Genomic DNA, 15125 nt, shown 5'->3' on the forward strand with positions numbered 1-15125 from the left:
AAAGTTTGTATGTGAAACTACTTCAAAAGATGCATACATTCAGTTGTTCTGAATACACTTCATTCGCGCTAAAGAGGGAGGCACGCTTGGCTGATGCTAGCACATGCGCATATCAAATACACCACCAGAACTACGATTAATGTGTTTACATGTCCTAATCATTCAAAAGATTGCGTATACTTATTACGGTACGCCAATTAAGGCAAGCAGAGTCATGTCAAACTCGGGCCTACTGCCATAATCAGTTCATCAGTTTAATATTAAATTATTAGTGTACATGTAAACGTACTCAATGACTATGGATAAAGAACAGTATTCCATACTTCGTGCATAACACAGCATACATTGTGGTGAAGGAGCAAATGTTGGACTTATCTGCATTTCTAATGCGGCAGGTAGCCCAGCGTTTAGAGCGCTGGACCAGTAACCAAAAGGTCGCTGGTTTGAATACCTGAGCCGTCAAGGTGAAAAATCAGTCGATGTATCCTTGAGCAAGGCACTTAACCCTAATTTGCCCTATGGCTTACCCTGTAAAACAACACATTTCACTGAATCTATCCGGTGTGTGACAATAAAACCTGATTTCCTTTATCAACTTTTGCCATCTCCAGCATCACACAAAAGTATGTTTTTCACAATACAATAGAATAAAATAGCATAGATGTTCCAGTGATTGAGTAGGGCTCTTACCCATGATGAGAACTGCTGTGTGAGGGATTGTCTGAGGGCTGTGGAAAGGTTGTAGTACTCTGAGCTGTGGTGGACCTGGTGGGCAGCCCACATGAGGTTAAACTCTGTTGTGGGACCACACACACACACACACACACACACACACACACACACACACACACACACACACCACACACACACACACACACACACACACACACACACACACACACACACACACACACACACACACACACACACACACAGAGTTGGCAACAGATAGACAGGGCATCACATACTGTAACACTGTCTAACAATTCAATCTCTTAATCTCATACTGTTACAAAGTGACCTGCTTTTAGTTTGTTAATGACCATGAGGAGCAATTGCAAAGCGCAAACAGTACATTACTTCCAATACTGTACAGGTTTAAAGGTGCACAATGTAGAAATCGCCCAAAAAGTTGCATTTTGCCACTTCAAAGCCTGTGCGTTTTGCACAGCTACTGCACATGCATGTCATCGCTTGCACTCTTCGAATTTATTGAATCAAAAAATGAAGAAATTGAATTCATGAATGGAATTGCATAATTGAATTGAATAAAAAGGTATCAGCAACCCTCATTTTTAAAACAACTTACAACGCTCATTGCCAGTCTTTAGAAAATATAGCAAAACAAGAATCTAGCAAACCATAGGAGGACATTACGATATTATGACAACTAGGATATAAAAGCATTAGTCTACAGCTGTTGGCCATCCAGCCATGTCCCTGTGCTGCAGTTTACATTCCTCTGCTGTGTTGTGATACTTGCTACATTAATATTACTATTACACTTCATTTTAACATCCAAAGCAACACGCTTGTTAAGTTTCACTGGATCTCCGAGCTGTTTCCGGACCACCCATTTCTCTGTGCTCTTTGGCAGTGGCACCCCTCAAACGCTTTGGCTTCATCTACATGGGAGTAGAGGAACCTTTGCTAAGTCTGGACCACAAAGCCCCCATATAGGCTATCTATAGTAACGTGTACTTTTCATTAAAAGCAGTGAAAGTTACTCAATGCCCATTAAAATCCCATGTGGTAGCCCTGATGTGCAATTGTGCTATGATTACACGATAAATGACAACACAAACAACTAATTCAACTCTAATTAAAGTTGACAACAAAGCTGGGTTTTGAAAATGTAGGGAGGCACATTTTTGCCTGCTAAATATAGTCATGCGTACGATGAGCGGATACTCACTGGGCTAGCTCTCCATTCGTTCTATTTCGAGAGTTCATTCTAAAGAGACATCTTGAAGGTACTGTATGGCTCTATCAGTGTTAAATAAACGTGTGAATTCTATCGAAACAGAGAGCCATAAATGTGTGAATTCTATCGAAACAGAGAGCCATAAAACCCGACGCCACCTGAACAAACACACCGTGTAGAAAGTGTGTGTGAAGGTGTGTACAGTAGGTGTCTGTGAAAAGAATGCCATGATCGGTCCTCGAACGCCTCAAATTAAACGTCCGAGAAGCTGCGGCCTAACCATCAAAATCAGCAAAGCCTTGTCTATGAGGAACTCCTAAAGCCCAGGAGACAGGGAGAACCCTCTCACCTCTTAGAAGAAAAAAAACACCTGCCAGTACTCGACACCTCTGTAACGTCAACAAGCTATCAGCTAGTGTGAGAGGACAGATGGTGCAAACTACAGTGAGAGTACAATTTTGGTTGAAAAGTTCAATGATATTACTGGGTTGGATTTCAAACTTAATTTCCCTACTCTCCGGAACAGACTTCAATCTGTAGTTCCACCATAAACCGAACAGGAGGGTAAGAGGAATGAGAAAGAGAGAAAAAGAGTAATCGACATGTGTAATAACTCCAGTCGTTTACGTGTGCTTTTACACTCCTTCCTGTCAGAGCCCATGGAGGAACTAGATCAACTGTTAAACACACAGAAGAAGTTATAATCCATTGGTTGGTTTTTTGCTAGTCCCCTTTTTTTGGTTTGAGGCGCCGGAGCGGGCTAAGATTAATGCTGGGTGTCACTAGTAGGAAGTATGAACTGCTAGGCTTCGTTGCAAGCCATGTCCTCATCCTGCGACTCAGCGGGACATTGCATAGTTTGGCAGGCCTTATTCAGGAGGGAACTCCTTTAATGATGAGAACGAATGCCACAGAGAACCTTTCCCACCAAGAGCAGAAACGCAGAATCACATCCACAGGTCTCAAGTTGGGCTTTGCAGATTTTTTTTAATATCAGTGATGAGTAAATAATGACGCGCTAATATGCAAAACGGAACAGAGACAGTCAATGGAAGTAATAATAATATGGTCAGGTCTGTATTTCTCAGGGAAGAATCTCTGTAGGTTTGGTTTGAATGGTAGTGGGTTAACATTACACCTCTTAGAAACACGCGCTACTAATGTGCTGCAATGTGCATCATATGACTTCAGGTCACACAGGTGTGTGGACTGAGGTGAGAGTAGAGTTTGGACGATAAACCCAAAAATGATTGACACCGACAATACCAACCACTTATTCGCAGGCGTTTTGCTGATATCGTTCATAACGATAAGTAGCCTAGGCTAGAGAAATGTGAAATGAAATAAGTTTGCTATTGGTGATTGTTACTGGGACAATTGATGTCTACAACCATCAAACTAGTGGCAGTTTAAAGGACAATAAAAAATAAAAAAAATGCAGTGCACATTGTTATAAACGTATCATTCTATTTATTGTTCAGGCAATTTATCGCAATTTGGATTTTAGTCCATATTGCCCAGCTCTAGGTGAGAGCGAGTTGGACTTTGATCAAACAAGACCATATTTAACCTGTAACTACAGTTCCAAGGACTGTGCTTATGTAAGATATGTCATAAACACAGAGTACTACAATCCAAAGTCCCATTTAAACGTTGTGTAATTCTGGAAAGATGCAACAACAGGTGATTACTAAGTCATGTATTAATAATTGCGTTGGGCCAGTAAACGAAAGGTCGCTGGTTCGAATACCTGAGCCGACAAGGGGAAAAATCTGTCTGTGCCCTTGAGCAAGGCACTGAACTCTAATTTTCTCCAGGGGCGCTGTACTACTATGGCTGACCCTGTAAAACAACCCATTTCACTGCACCTATCCAGTAGGTGACAATAAAACATATATTTGTTCTTTTTTTCCCCTTTAATTTATCAACCTACAGAAAGATAATAAGGTCACCAACAGCTATAGTGGGACATCTGTTATAGCCTATAGTCCCAAATCAATAGAACACAGACTATTTTAAAGCAACAATAATCGACTGCTTGAATTGCCACCCTCCGTGACCAGACCTTGGCATAACGTTTTGTCTTTGATCGGCAGTCCTCCGAGTGGTTGGGTGCCCTGTCAATCACGTTCGTAATGGCCTGTAAAGGGCCTTCAGTGTTTGGATTGGAGGTCCTTACATGAAGTGCCAACTATAACACAATAACCCCTACCCTGGGACAGACGACTAGCTCCCCCCTGTCACTGCAATACTTCATGCTGTCCTCAATCCCCAGTCTCACGCCCACACACACACACACACACACACACACACACACACACACACACACACACACACACTAAGTCAGGCCCACTTAAAGAGAATTCTGGATTCTGAGGAATTCTTACTTCATTTTCTCCCAATCAACAGTGACTTGTGAGTGACTCTATGTCAAGCACATACGATTCATAACCTGTAATTCATGTCTTAGTGCCACTGCAACATAAGTCTATTCATCTAAATCCAAACTAATCTTGTTACAGAAACGACATATTAATGAAAATGTTTCATGTATAGGTAATACAGTACATTATTTACACCTGATCACCAATGTGTCCAAGCTCTGTTTTGATAGGTATCCCACTAAACCTATCGAAACAAGTATCGAAACTTCCCTGTGGCTCAGTTGGTAGAGCATGGTGTGTGCAACGCCAGGGTTGTGGGTTTGATTCCCACGAGAGGCCAGTACAAAAAAACAAAAAAAATGCATGAAATGTATGCACTCACTACTGTAAGTTGCTCTGGATAAGAGTGTCTGCTAAATTACTAAAATGAGAATGTAAACCATGATTCACCTTTCCTGTCAACATCATTAGGGACACTTGTCTGTCCTACAAAAACAAAAGTGACAGTTGCAAATGACTAAACATGAGGGCAGAAGACCCCTGGGCCACAGAGTGCTTAACTTAGCTCATCAGGAAGACTGTTTTTCCTTACTTAGCCCAGTCTAGCCCCTCTAAGCACACATACTGTACAGACAAATACCCCCCCCCCCCCTCCCCCCCCACACACACACACTCTCTCAGACAGTGAGCTGAGCTTCGTGGCCTGCTAGCCATTGTTGATATTATCCCTGGGTCCCAGAGGTGCTAGCAGCCCGGGTCTCTTGTAGCACGGTGAGCGCCCCCACATCCTGAGCGACCGGGTTTGGTTCTTTTGTACACACTCCAACCCTCCAACCTGCACCGGGCCAGGAGCTTCCAGTCACAGAGAATAGTTATGAAGCCCTGGCCACCAGTAGGTTAACACCCGCCCCGCCGCACGGCCAAAAGGAGCTCATTTTAAAACAATAACATTCAGATCAGCCAAGCCTCCTCAGGGACGCCACAGCCCCAGCAACCCCAGCCCCGGTGCAGCGCAGCGATGACCAGATCTGTTTGTCTTGACAACTGCTGCTGTCTGTAGGGCTAGGCTATGGTACTGTAGAGAGAGAGGACGGCCAGGCCAGGCACACACACAGAACAGGAGGCTATAGAGAGTGAAACACAGGCACCCAGTTGCAACCCACCTGAAAACATTATCTCAGGTGAAGGCTGTCATCAGTACAGCGTAGACTATGAGTCATGGCTTTTTTTTTATGAGAAAGAACTATTGTGGGGGAAGATTTTTTATATTTACAGTAATATTGGCAGAAATATACCCCCATATATTATCCCCCCTGTCAACTGAAAACTATAATGGCGACTAATGTGACAGGTAAATAGGAATTAAACTGCTTTTGAGCTGTGTATCCAGTTGTGTGTATCCAGTGCCACCTTCAATCAGGGTGCTAAAATGAACCAAATACCTTCATGGATTACAAGAAGTTAGTCTTCATGCTAATCCGGAGTTGACACAGTCCATTTTTTTACAGTATACTTGGAGTACTGTACCAACTGTCCCTGTACAGTAACATGAGTATGTGTTAATACTACTGTAGCTACAACTGTATGAGAACAGAGCAAACAGATCTCCCGATGGGGACATATTTTGATATGAATTAAGCTGGTGAAGTATACAGACGAAAGCTGGTGTGGTGAAACTCCTCTACATCCATGATCTCACGTAGAACCAATGTGAGGGAGACCTGTGGTTCTGATCTGTGGTTTAGGAAAGCTGGCTGGATATAGATGTGTTCTGGGATGATACTAGGTATTAGTGTGATTTATACAGATGTAGGATTTTAATTTGACCTATATTGTCACAGCAAAATAATCCCACAGCACCAGGATTTGAATGTTTAGTCCACAATGTTGCTTGATGGGTAGTTAGGCTAATAGCTGGCCAAAATTAGGCTATATGAGAAGTGCAATACTGTTAAAATAACCATGTGTTGGTATGGGTTTTCAGTGAATTTATGTAAATCACACAAATCTCAGAAAATTGTCAGCAACAAAAGAGTGATCAAATTAAGATCCTATATCTGTAGGTTAGAGGAGAATAAACAGAATCAACAGGACTGTCAACAAGTCAGCCGCATCCTGCCAAAATAACTTCCCATTTCAACTCTGTACCACCAAAAAGCATATTGCTTTCTGAACATAACTGTCTCTGGACTGTATAATTACTCGGGTGGAAAGAAGACTGTGAAAGACAATCAATAATAAGCAAATGTCATCACTTTGGAAGAGGTCAAATGAAAAACAAAACATGGTACAGTACATGATTCCCTACGCAGCTTACCTTAGAAGATATTTCTACAAGTGAGTTAGCATACAAACGATGCAAGCATCCGTAAATAATATATTTTCAATGGTCTGCCAGTCTACTGATGAGGAGAGAGGCCTTGCTGTTGGAACAAGGTTAGAGTAATAACAGATTGCACTGGTAGGACTACTGGCAGAGATACATGCCAGCATAGAAAACAGAGGTGGTGACTGGAAAATGACACAGGGTAAAAAATGCAGAACTACCTAACAGAAAGTCAGAGCACAGTGAGGAGATAGTGGTGAGATTAGGACTGGGAGTACTATGAATGGTTCTAAGGTTATATATGTGGATTATTCAATGCCCGAGAACAGTTGAGAAAGTGGCTTGCTCTCTGCTCACGCCGGCAAAAACTACTGTATGCGTTTTAACAGCTAAAAACCAACTGTTTTCGCGACGCCCCAGTGTAGCTCCCCTGTGACAGTGCCTCTCGTTGAACCTTAACCAAGCATTGACTAGGGGATTGAATAAAATATATTACATGTTAATTGTGCTTTACTTTGCCATTCACTTTACTCTGTATTAACTCTGTCATAAAGAATGCCTACAGACAGTTTTAAGAGGGCCTCTAACCTTAAATGCCTGGAGACTATGGCCATTTTGTTCTCTGGTCCCTATCCCCAAGAGCTAACTGGCTGCCCAGAGCAAGGGCAAGTAATGTCTTCTCAATAAAGACGGCATCAGCGAAGAGAGGCCGACTTTTTACTTTCAAAGCTCTTTCCATTCAATTATAATGAGACTGTCCTTTCAAGTGACATGAGGGGAAACTATGAAATGGCCATAAAACTGTTCAAATCCACATTCGTATTTTACATTTCTTCTAATTAGGATTCACATTTCACAATGGAGGATTTCACTCTGCCCTCTTCACAGTTTTCTATTGTAATTTCACTTTTATCACAGTATTGAGATTTATAGGACGTATGTTTTGACAGAATAGAATGGCAGATACATTTTCACATGCTCAATTGATGTAGACATTTACTATTTAAACTGTTTGATGTGTCATACCAGAACATTATAAAATAGAGGAAAGTCATGAAATTAAATGTAGATACACATTGTTAGCTTTCATACTTGTGTAATTACAAGAGCTAAATTATCCTTGTCTCTTAATGATTATTACAACTAAATTCAGGTACATGTCTACTGCCTTATATACTGTAGACATTCACTTACACAGACAACAACCAATACGGAAATGAGAACTTTGCATTGGTCAAACTATACCCTGGAATAGGCCAGGAGGTCAACAAATGGTTAACCAAGATGACCTCACCGGGCCAGAATGAAGAGTGAATGAAGACTGGGTCTGGCCTGTTCTGCGGTGAGGGAGGTAGCTCCCTCTGGTAGCTAAGGGGAAAAGCTTCTGTCCTTCTATCCTGACCGAGTGCAGTGGCCAGGCACCAGAGAATTAACTGTGACCCCACTAAGTTCCATACAAGCAAGTCAAAGCTGGAGTGGAGGAAATGAAAGTAAGTGGAAAGTTTCGAGACATAAATATCATACCACACTTCAAAAATAAAATCTGACCAAATAAACCAGAGCTATATAATAATGTTTGAATAATTGTTTTAAACAATGGAGAGAATGAGAGAATGACATACACAAGCACTTCATTACAATATACTGTACAAATTCTAAATCAGGACTAGTGAAATGCTATTGAGATCAATCGCCATGGTGACTATACAAATAAGGTAAAATAGGCAGAATTGCGGCTGATATTTATGTAACCTATCGCTACAATCCACTTAGCCTGAGAAGAGTGTCATCTACCTTCATATGCCACAATAAAAACCGGCTTAGCTAAGGTTAACGACCTTCCGTTGAGGGTAATAAACCTCCGTGGGAGGTTTGTTTACATGTTTTCTAGACAGGCAGACCACTCAATCAGACAAGCTGGCACTGGCAGGGGTCATTTTCGATCATACAATACAGTTGGTAGGTGTCATACCCACCTTCAAAAACACAGTTTATATTGACCCATGACTCAAATGTCAACACAGGGACAGTCTGGACTTTAAGCCAGACATATTGGATTAGGGAAAGATCTGGAGCAGGCTTTGATGTGCCTCTGAGCTACAATTTAGCACACAAACACAATGTTGCTGCTGCCAAGCAAGTTGTGTGTCAGAAGAAAAAAAAACGTTATTTCTGCATTGTCATTCAACACCGGGCACACACTGGTTGAATCAACGTTGTTTCCATGTCATTTCGCTGAAATGACATTCAACCACTGTGGAATAGACGTTGATTTGACATCTGTGTCCAGTGGGACATGTGAGATTTTGTTCTGGGTGCTAAGATTATCATTGTCCAGTACAAACTGCAGTTGAAGTGATAAGGGCTGAGATCCCAGGATATTACAGACAGCCCTACATGGGGAGAAGAATTAGAGGACTTCTTTGGCGCAGCGCCAGAACCGTGCTGCTATTGAGCCATCACTACTTACAGCTTTCTCCCTATGACGCGCCAGGTAAGACAACAGGTCTCAAGAGATCGCAGCCTCTCACATCTGGTCAGTTCAAAAACATCTGGATGTAACTCACAAATAATTGCTTCCTCTCAAAAAGAAAAAAAAGATGTGTGCATTCTAGAATCATTCACCACCGGATATAGCTCACGCTGCATCCATGGAGAAATCAGTAAAGACAAAACATTTTGTTACGAATAATTCAAGCCTCATGGACATGTAGAATTGAAATACATGCAAGACTATTTGCTATTTCATTATAAGACATATGCATCAATATCAGATTTAATATTTGATCAAACCTTCCATACCATACAATATTTACCCAAAAATACAAGTACAACTACTTCCCAATACTTTTAAATACGTGCGTTTCATTTAGTTTGACCAGCTTGTTTCGGTAACACTGTAATTGAAGGGGGTGTACATAAGGCATTCATAACACCTCTCGTGAAAACAGTCATAACGAATGTAGGACTGTTATGACTGTTGTGAATGTCTTACGTATAACCCTCTTCAAGTAAAGTGTCGACCCTTGCTTCTCATTGGTTCCATTGTACCTGGCAAGCTAAATCAAGTGCACCTCAAGTATTTGACATACTGTATGCATTTGACCCAGGTCAGGAGTTAACCCAGACTGATGGCCATACCGTGAGCAAAGCGATGGACCCAGTAGTAGCTGAAGTCCACCGCTAGGAAAGCCAGCCACCATGCCCAGGCAGAGTCCCAGGGTAGCTCCAGTAGACGCAAGTTGTCCCACACGTAGATGTAAGTGGTTATTTCAAAACCTCTTGCAAATAGCCTGGGAAAAAAGGACAAATGTATTTACATAAGCACACAGATTCTCCACAATACATTTCAGGTGCAAAGTTAGAAGATCTTACAGTATACAAAAATAAATAGTACATATACAGCCATACATTATCATAAGAGATGCACTGCTGTAATTACCTTTCTATAGAACTCAATGGGCCAGTTTCCTGGACACAAATGAAGCCTAGTCCTGGACTAAAAAGCTACTTCTATGGAGAGTCTCCATTGATCATTATTTTTAGTTTAGCACAAGGCTTAAGCTTCCCCATAGGAATTCTAGAAACATACCAGAAAGTTCTAGTTTACTCACGTGGGCATTCTGGAAATGATACCAGCTGACACTGAGGTGACGATGTCACTGACGCAGGCCAATGGGGTTCCATCCTTCAGCAGGCTCACCACCAGCTCTACAACCATCAAGCCCATAAAGAACGGGGTGGCCTGTAGTCACAAGCAAAGGAGAACAAACTCGAATCAACAGTCCACGCACAATGAAAACTGCACCTCTTTTACGTCTTGTGTTTCCTTGAACGCTTACAGTAACCTCACATGTTTGACTTGGAAAATGAACAAGAGGACATGTGGTAAAAAGGGCTTTCATGTCTTGTGATGCATGATGTTTCCCTGATGGCTCTATGGTGAAGCTACACAGGGATAGTCACATATCATCTCTCTCTGAGGATTTATTTCAGCTTCCAGTGGAGAAGAAAACACTTGTACAACCCATACAAATAATATTTGGAGGAACCTTTCATTTCGATAGGTCCCGTTACATCACATGACAGTTCAGACTGAAAACATGTATACCTGATGTGTCTGAATATCATCCATCTATATATAATAAGTAACGTAAACAAGTGGACCATGTTTTTAATATGTATATTGTGTGTTCATGTAACAAAACAGAAAACAAACAAAAAAAGCTGTATAAACACAAGTTAATATTTTGTCCTCCGATTAGGGCCATTTTTGAATAAAGTTATTCTATTCTATTCCATTATATAAGTATGCTACATACAGAATCTTCTACATTAGGTATTATGTAGGCGTGGCGTATGCAAGAACAGAATGAGAGGTACTTACTAGGAAGTTACTAGAGGTTACCAAAAATGGTTTCCGTCATAATTGTGACTTGAACAGTGTGTTGGACCTGTTGGCTAGTCTTAGTAAATGACCATGTCACTCCTGTGATTGACCTGACCTGGTCACCTAAACCTTCATCTGGTCACATGACTGCACCCAGGGAGTGTGTGTGGAATGTGGATCGCGAGGTGTAAACCTGGAGGTGGAACAGTGTGTGTGTGTGTGTGTGTGTGTGTGTGTGTGTGTGTGTGTGTGTGTGTGTATGTGTATGTGTATGTGTATGTGTATGTGTGTGTGTGTGTGTGTGTGTGTGTGTGTGTGTGTGTGTGTGTGTGTGTGTGTGTGTGTGTGTGTGTGTGTGTGTGTGTTGGGGCGAGCTGGAGGACCACGAGGGACCGGCGATCACACGCTACACTCCAACATCTGGCAGAGGACTGATGGGATCAGAGCGTAAGCACTCTCTCTCTCCAAACCCACTGAGTGAGAGAGAGATTATCATTTTGGATTCTGGCTTGAACATTCCCTCTTTTTCTCATGTCTAGAGTATTGTTTTACCTCATCAGGGCTGTGTTCTTGACAGCTTCCACTTTATTTGGGAAGGAATTCAGGTTCTCATGCCATGTGAAAAAGCGGATGCCGAGGGAATGGGTTGTTTTGGACTTTCAAAAAATCCTTCTTAACGTGTGTGTTTGGACTTAAAAAAAATCCTTCTTAACGTGTGTGTTTGGACTTTTAAAAAAATCCTTCTTAATGTGTCTGTTTGGACTTTAAAAAAATCCTTCTTAACGTGTCTGTTTGGACTTTCAAAAAATCCTTCTTAACGTGTGTGTTTGACCTTCACAATCACTGTGTTTACTCTGTGTGGCATTTTCCTCCAAACAACAGGACAAATGAAAACAAGTCTTATGAAGGCTGTAACATACTTTAGGCTTGTGAAAATTGTCAAGAGAGTTGTATATAAATCTCTGTTTTTGGTCTTAGATCTTGCAAGGCAAGTGACATTTGTGGAACAGATGTTGGTATTATCCCAAATTGGGCCATTTTTATCAGGTTGTAGATGAGTGAAGTTAGCCATGAGTTTGTAAGGGGGAAGACACAAACCCTGTACACTCTCTTATGAGAGTATGTCCACTTTGTCCTAAAGTAACAGGTAGAATGTATCTTGTTGCAACTGGATAACCAATTCAACTATGGCAGGAACTAAATCGGACAAGCAATGTTTATGCAGTATTTTTAGTTATAAACTTATTTACATACTGTGCTATGATGATAATCACGCTATACTGGGGTTCAACAGACCAGCGGCTTTTGTAGAGGGACAAGTAATAATGCTTTGTGGGTGACATTTGTTAATGTGATCAGAGTGTCCCGAGTTTGAGCCCAGATTGGGACAAGGAACGGGATGGAAGCAAGACTGTTACAGGTGAGCTAGTTCCTGCAGAAACAGGAAATGTGGATTATAATTAATGGCCATTTTTGTGGGGTTTGATACATTTTTCGTAAGGGAAAATCAAGAATGAGATTTCAAAGTGGAAATTACAAACTTCAGAAGCCTTTTTAAGCCTCATATACACTGCCAGTTTTACATTTCCTGCATTGCATGAAAGTTCTCCTGCAACATGGTGATCAAATTAAGATCCTACACCTGTACATACAGTCAACCAAAACAGAGTGATGATTACATCACAAACAACAACCAGCACCGAAACAAGGGTGACACACCCATACAAACATTACATAAAACTCTGTAACAATACTGTAGTAAATGAGGTTCTTTCATTACAGTTTGTTTGGAGCAGGATTAAGAGACTGTTTGGGTAATTGTTTTTTTCTCTATTCATATGGCTTTATAGAAGCCTGTTAAAATGTGAGCTTATCCCTCAAATAACAACCGTGCTGATTTTAGGATTTTGTTAAACCTTTATCATCCAGATGTCACAATAAAAAATATTGGTGTGTTCTGTTATTTTGCACTGGGTGCTCTTTGAGCCAAAAGTGGTCCTAAAATACAACAATGATTAACAGACATTCCCCCATTGGACTGAAAAGGGCACACCTCCCCACACTCATGAGCAAATACATATTGTTTGTCTAAAACGAAGAATTTGAGAATTTGAAAAAAAATGTACTAATATCATATCATGTGAAAATATGAACCATACAGCCAAAACTCAAGTCCATATATGATATAAACAATAACAGCAACTCAACTTCTAAAGTGTTTGTATCGTTTATACAATGTTATGCAATAGCTCTATGAAATCAAGAGATTACTGTCTTAACTAGGCTACTGCAGAAACCAGTGTAGCGACTTTGTCACTCTACAGCACCAGTTCCCTAACAGTTCCTACAGGGTTTGCGAGTTGTTTGTGACCATCTTTGTGAAGATGTATGACTTTATTTCGCTATGTTTAGACATTTCAAGTGTGTTACTCATAGCATGAGCGGCACAATATCGATTATCAACAAAAACCCACAAAACATATCAAAGCGCTCCAGCGTTTTCAACAAGGAACTCACCTGATGAACATATGGCGGGACATCCTCCACATTTTCAAATGATGATTCGTTCGGTGTGACCATGTAAAACATGGACCGAATTCCCTTGGTCAATGAGAGTACATCCATGAATTGCGCCATTGTATGCGCCTTCAATCCGTCAATCCCTCTACGCAAGGTGATGCTGTACCGATTGTTTGGGGAATTTTAACTATCGGGTGATACTCGCACTGTCATCAAACGTCATTTGAACTGTGAGATAACTGTGTCGTTTAAGTGCACTCTCCAGAGGAGGGATACAGTAAGTGGATCATAGGTCAGGTGCGGGTTGGTTGTTTTGTCTCAGGACTGACAATGCCTCCAGCTGCCATTTCATCTTACCATAGTATCAATTCCATAAATGGAAAGATAACAACAAATAAGTCTGGTGGTCTTTCAAACCAGCTATGACATTGTCAGACCATTCTGTCTGAAGTCTGGCTTTACTCTTACGTTCCATTGATTTGCAGGTCATGGATAATTGTTAGGTATCGAATAGTGAAGCCCTATTAGTTCACATGAAATGTAATTAGCCTATTAATTGATGTTAAAATATGTACACTTTTTTCTTGCTGGAGAGGAGAGGCATTTTCGAAAAGGAGAATGTGGCATAACCTGACATGAAAAGAAGGCAGAGAGCATTAAATAATGAACTGCGCATAAAGAAGATCATGGAGAGATGGGTGACATTTGGTGTACAAACTGGGAGCAGTTATCAGTTTTAGAAATCCTAATTGGAAAAAAAAGATGGCATGGGTGATTGCGCATTTAATTTAAAGGTCCAATGCAGCCGTTTTTTTAATCAAAATATCAAATCATTTCTGGGTAACAATTAAGTTGCATTTTAGTTTAAAAAAGTAGTATTTGGCTAGAACTGTCTGGGAGTGGTCTAAGTGGGGAGGGGAAAACTGAAAATAGCTGTTATTGGGAAAGGTTTGGGATGCTCTTTGCTATTGGTCTATTGGTGATGTCACCAGGCAAACCTGAACTCCTGCTCATGTAAACCTGCTGATTAGAAAGTCTGTGTAGATATTATTTTCAACCAGCCACTATCAGGAAATAACACTGATCAAATTTCTTCACACTTTTACAGTGTTAGTTTCATCAGCTGTTGTACAATATGATACAAAACAAAGTAAAACTGAATTTTGACTGCACTGGGCCTTTAATAGGTACAGTGTGATTATAATTTATTCATACTGTTTCATCATGTTTACCACACAATTAGCTTTTTGTAAAACTACACTTTATTACTATCTTGCACTAAAAAGTTCACAGTCTCCAAAATATTTTTCTAGCTCCAAATTAGAATGCACACTCACATTGTGGTGAAAAGGAGATCAAGTCTTGAAATTATTCGGTGATTTTGTAATAGAATATGATCCTTTCGCAGGTTCTCCTGTGGGGCTTTGGCAGAAGTCCTGAGTCCCGACTCTGCCTTGACGAAAAGGTGAATTAGGCATGCACGCCATCAACAGCTCTCTACACGTTGGCTAATGTTTAATTCATGTCATCTCAGTTCACAGCATAGTCCTACATTACTCTGGATTCCTGTGGATGGGAGGC

General features: G+C 40.9%; 1 protein-coding gene across 2 annotated transcripts in view; it reads right to left on the bottom strand.

The window, feature by feature from the left end:
- LOC106582276 (alkylglycerol monooxygenase) overlaps nucleotides 1-15039 on the bottom strand; it is a 43077-nt gene extending 28038 nt beyond the window's left edge. The window contains exons 1-4 of one of the 2 annotated variants that reach the window (XM_082962698.1): nucleotides 14882-15039; nucleotides 10249-10379; nucleotides 9776-9927; nucleotides 691-794 (exon numbers count right to left, since the gene is read on the bottom strand). In XM_082962698.1, coding sequence (XP_082818824.1) covers nucleotides 691-794; nucleotides 9776-9927; nucleotides 10249-10364 — 372 coding nt within the window. In that variant the 5' untranslated portion in view covers nucleotides 10365-10379; nucleotides 14882-15039. Of the gene's footprint in view, nucleotides 1-690; nucleotides 795-9775; nucleotides 9928-10248; nucleotides 10380-13541; nucleotides 13848-14881 lie in introns of those variants that run through there. The other variant, XM_014165187.3, reaches the window with a different exon arrangement.
- Nucleotides 15040-15125: the final 86 nt, after the last annotated feature.

The sequence above is a fragment of the Salmo salar genome, chromosome 02 (assembly GCF_965601325.2).
Source record: "Salmo salar chromosome 02, fSalSal1, whole genome shotgun sequence".
Classification (NCBI taxonomy): Eukaryota; Metazoa; Chordata; class Actinopteri; order Salmoniformes; family Salmonidae; genus Salmo; species Salmo salar.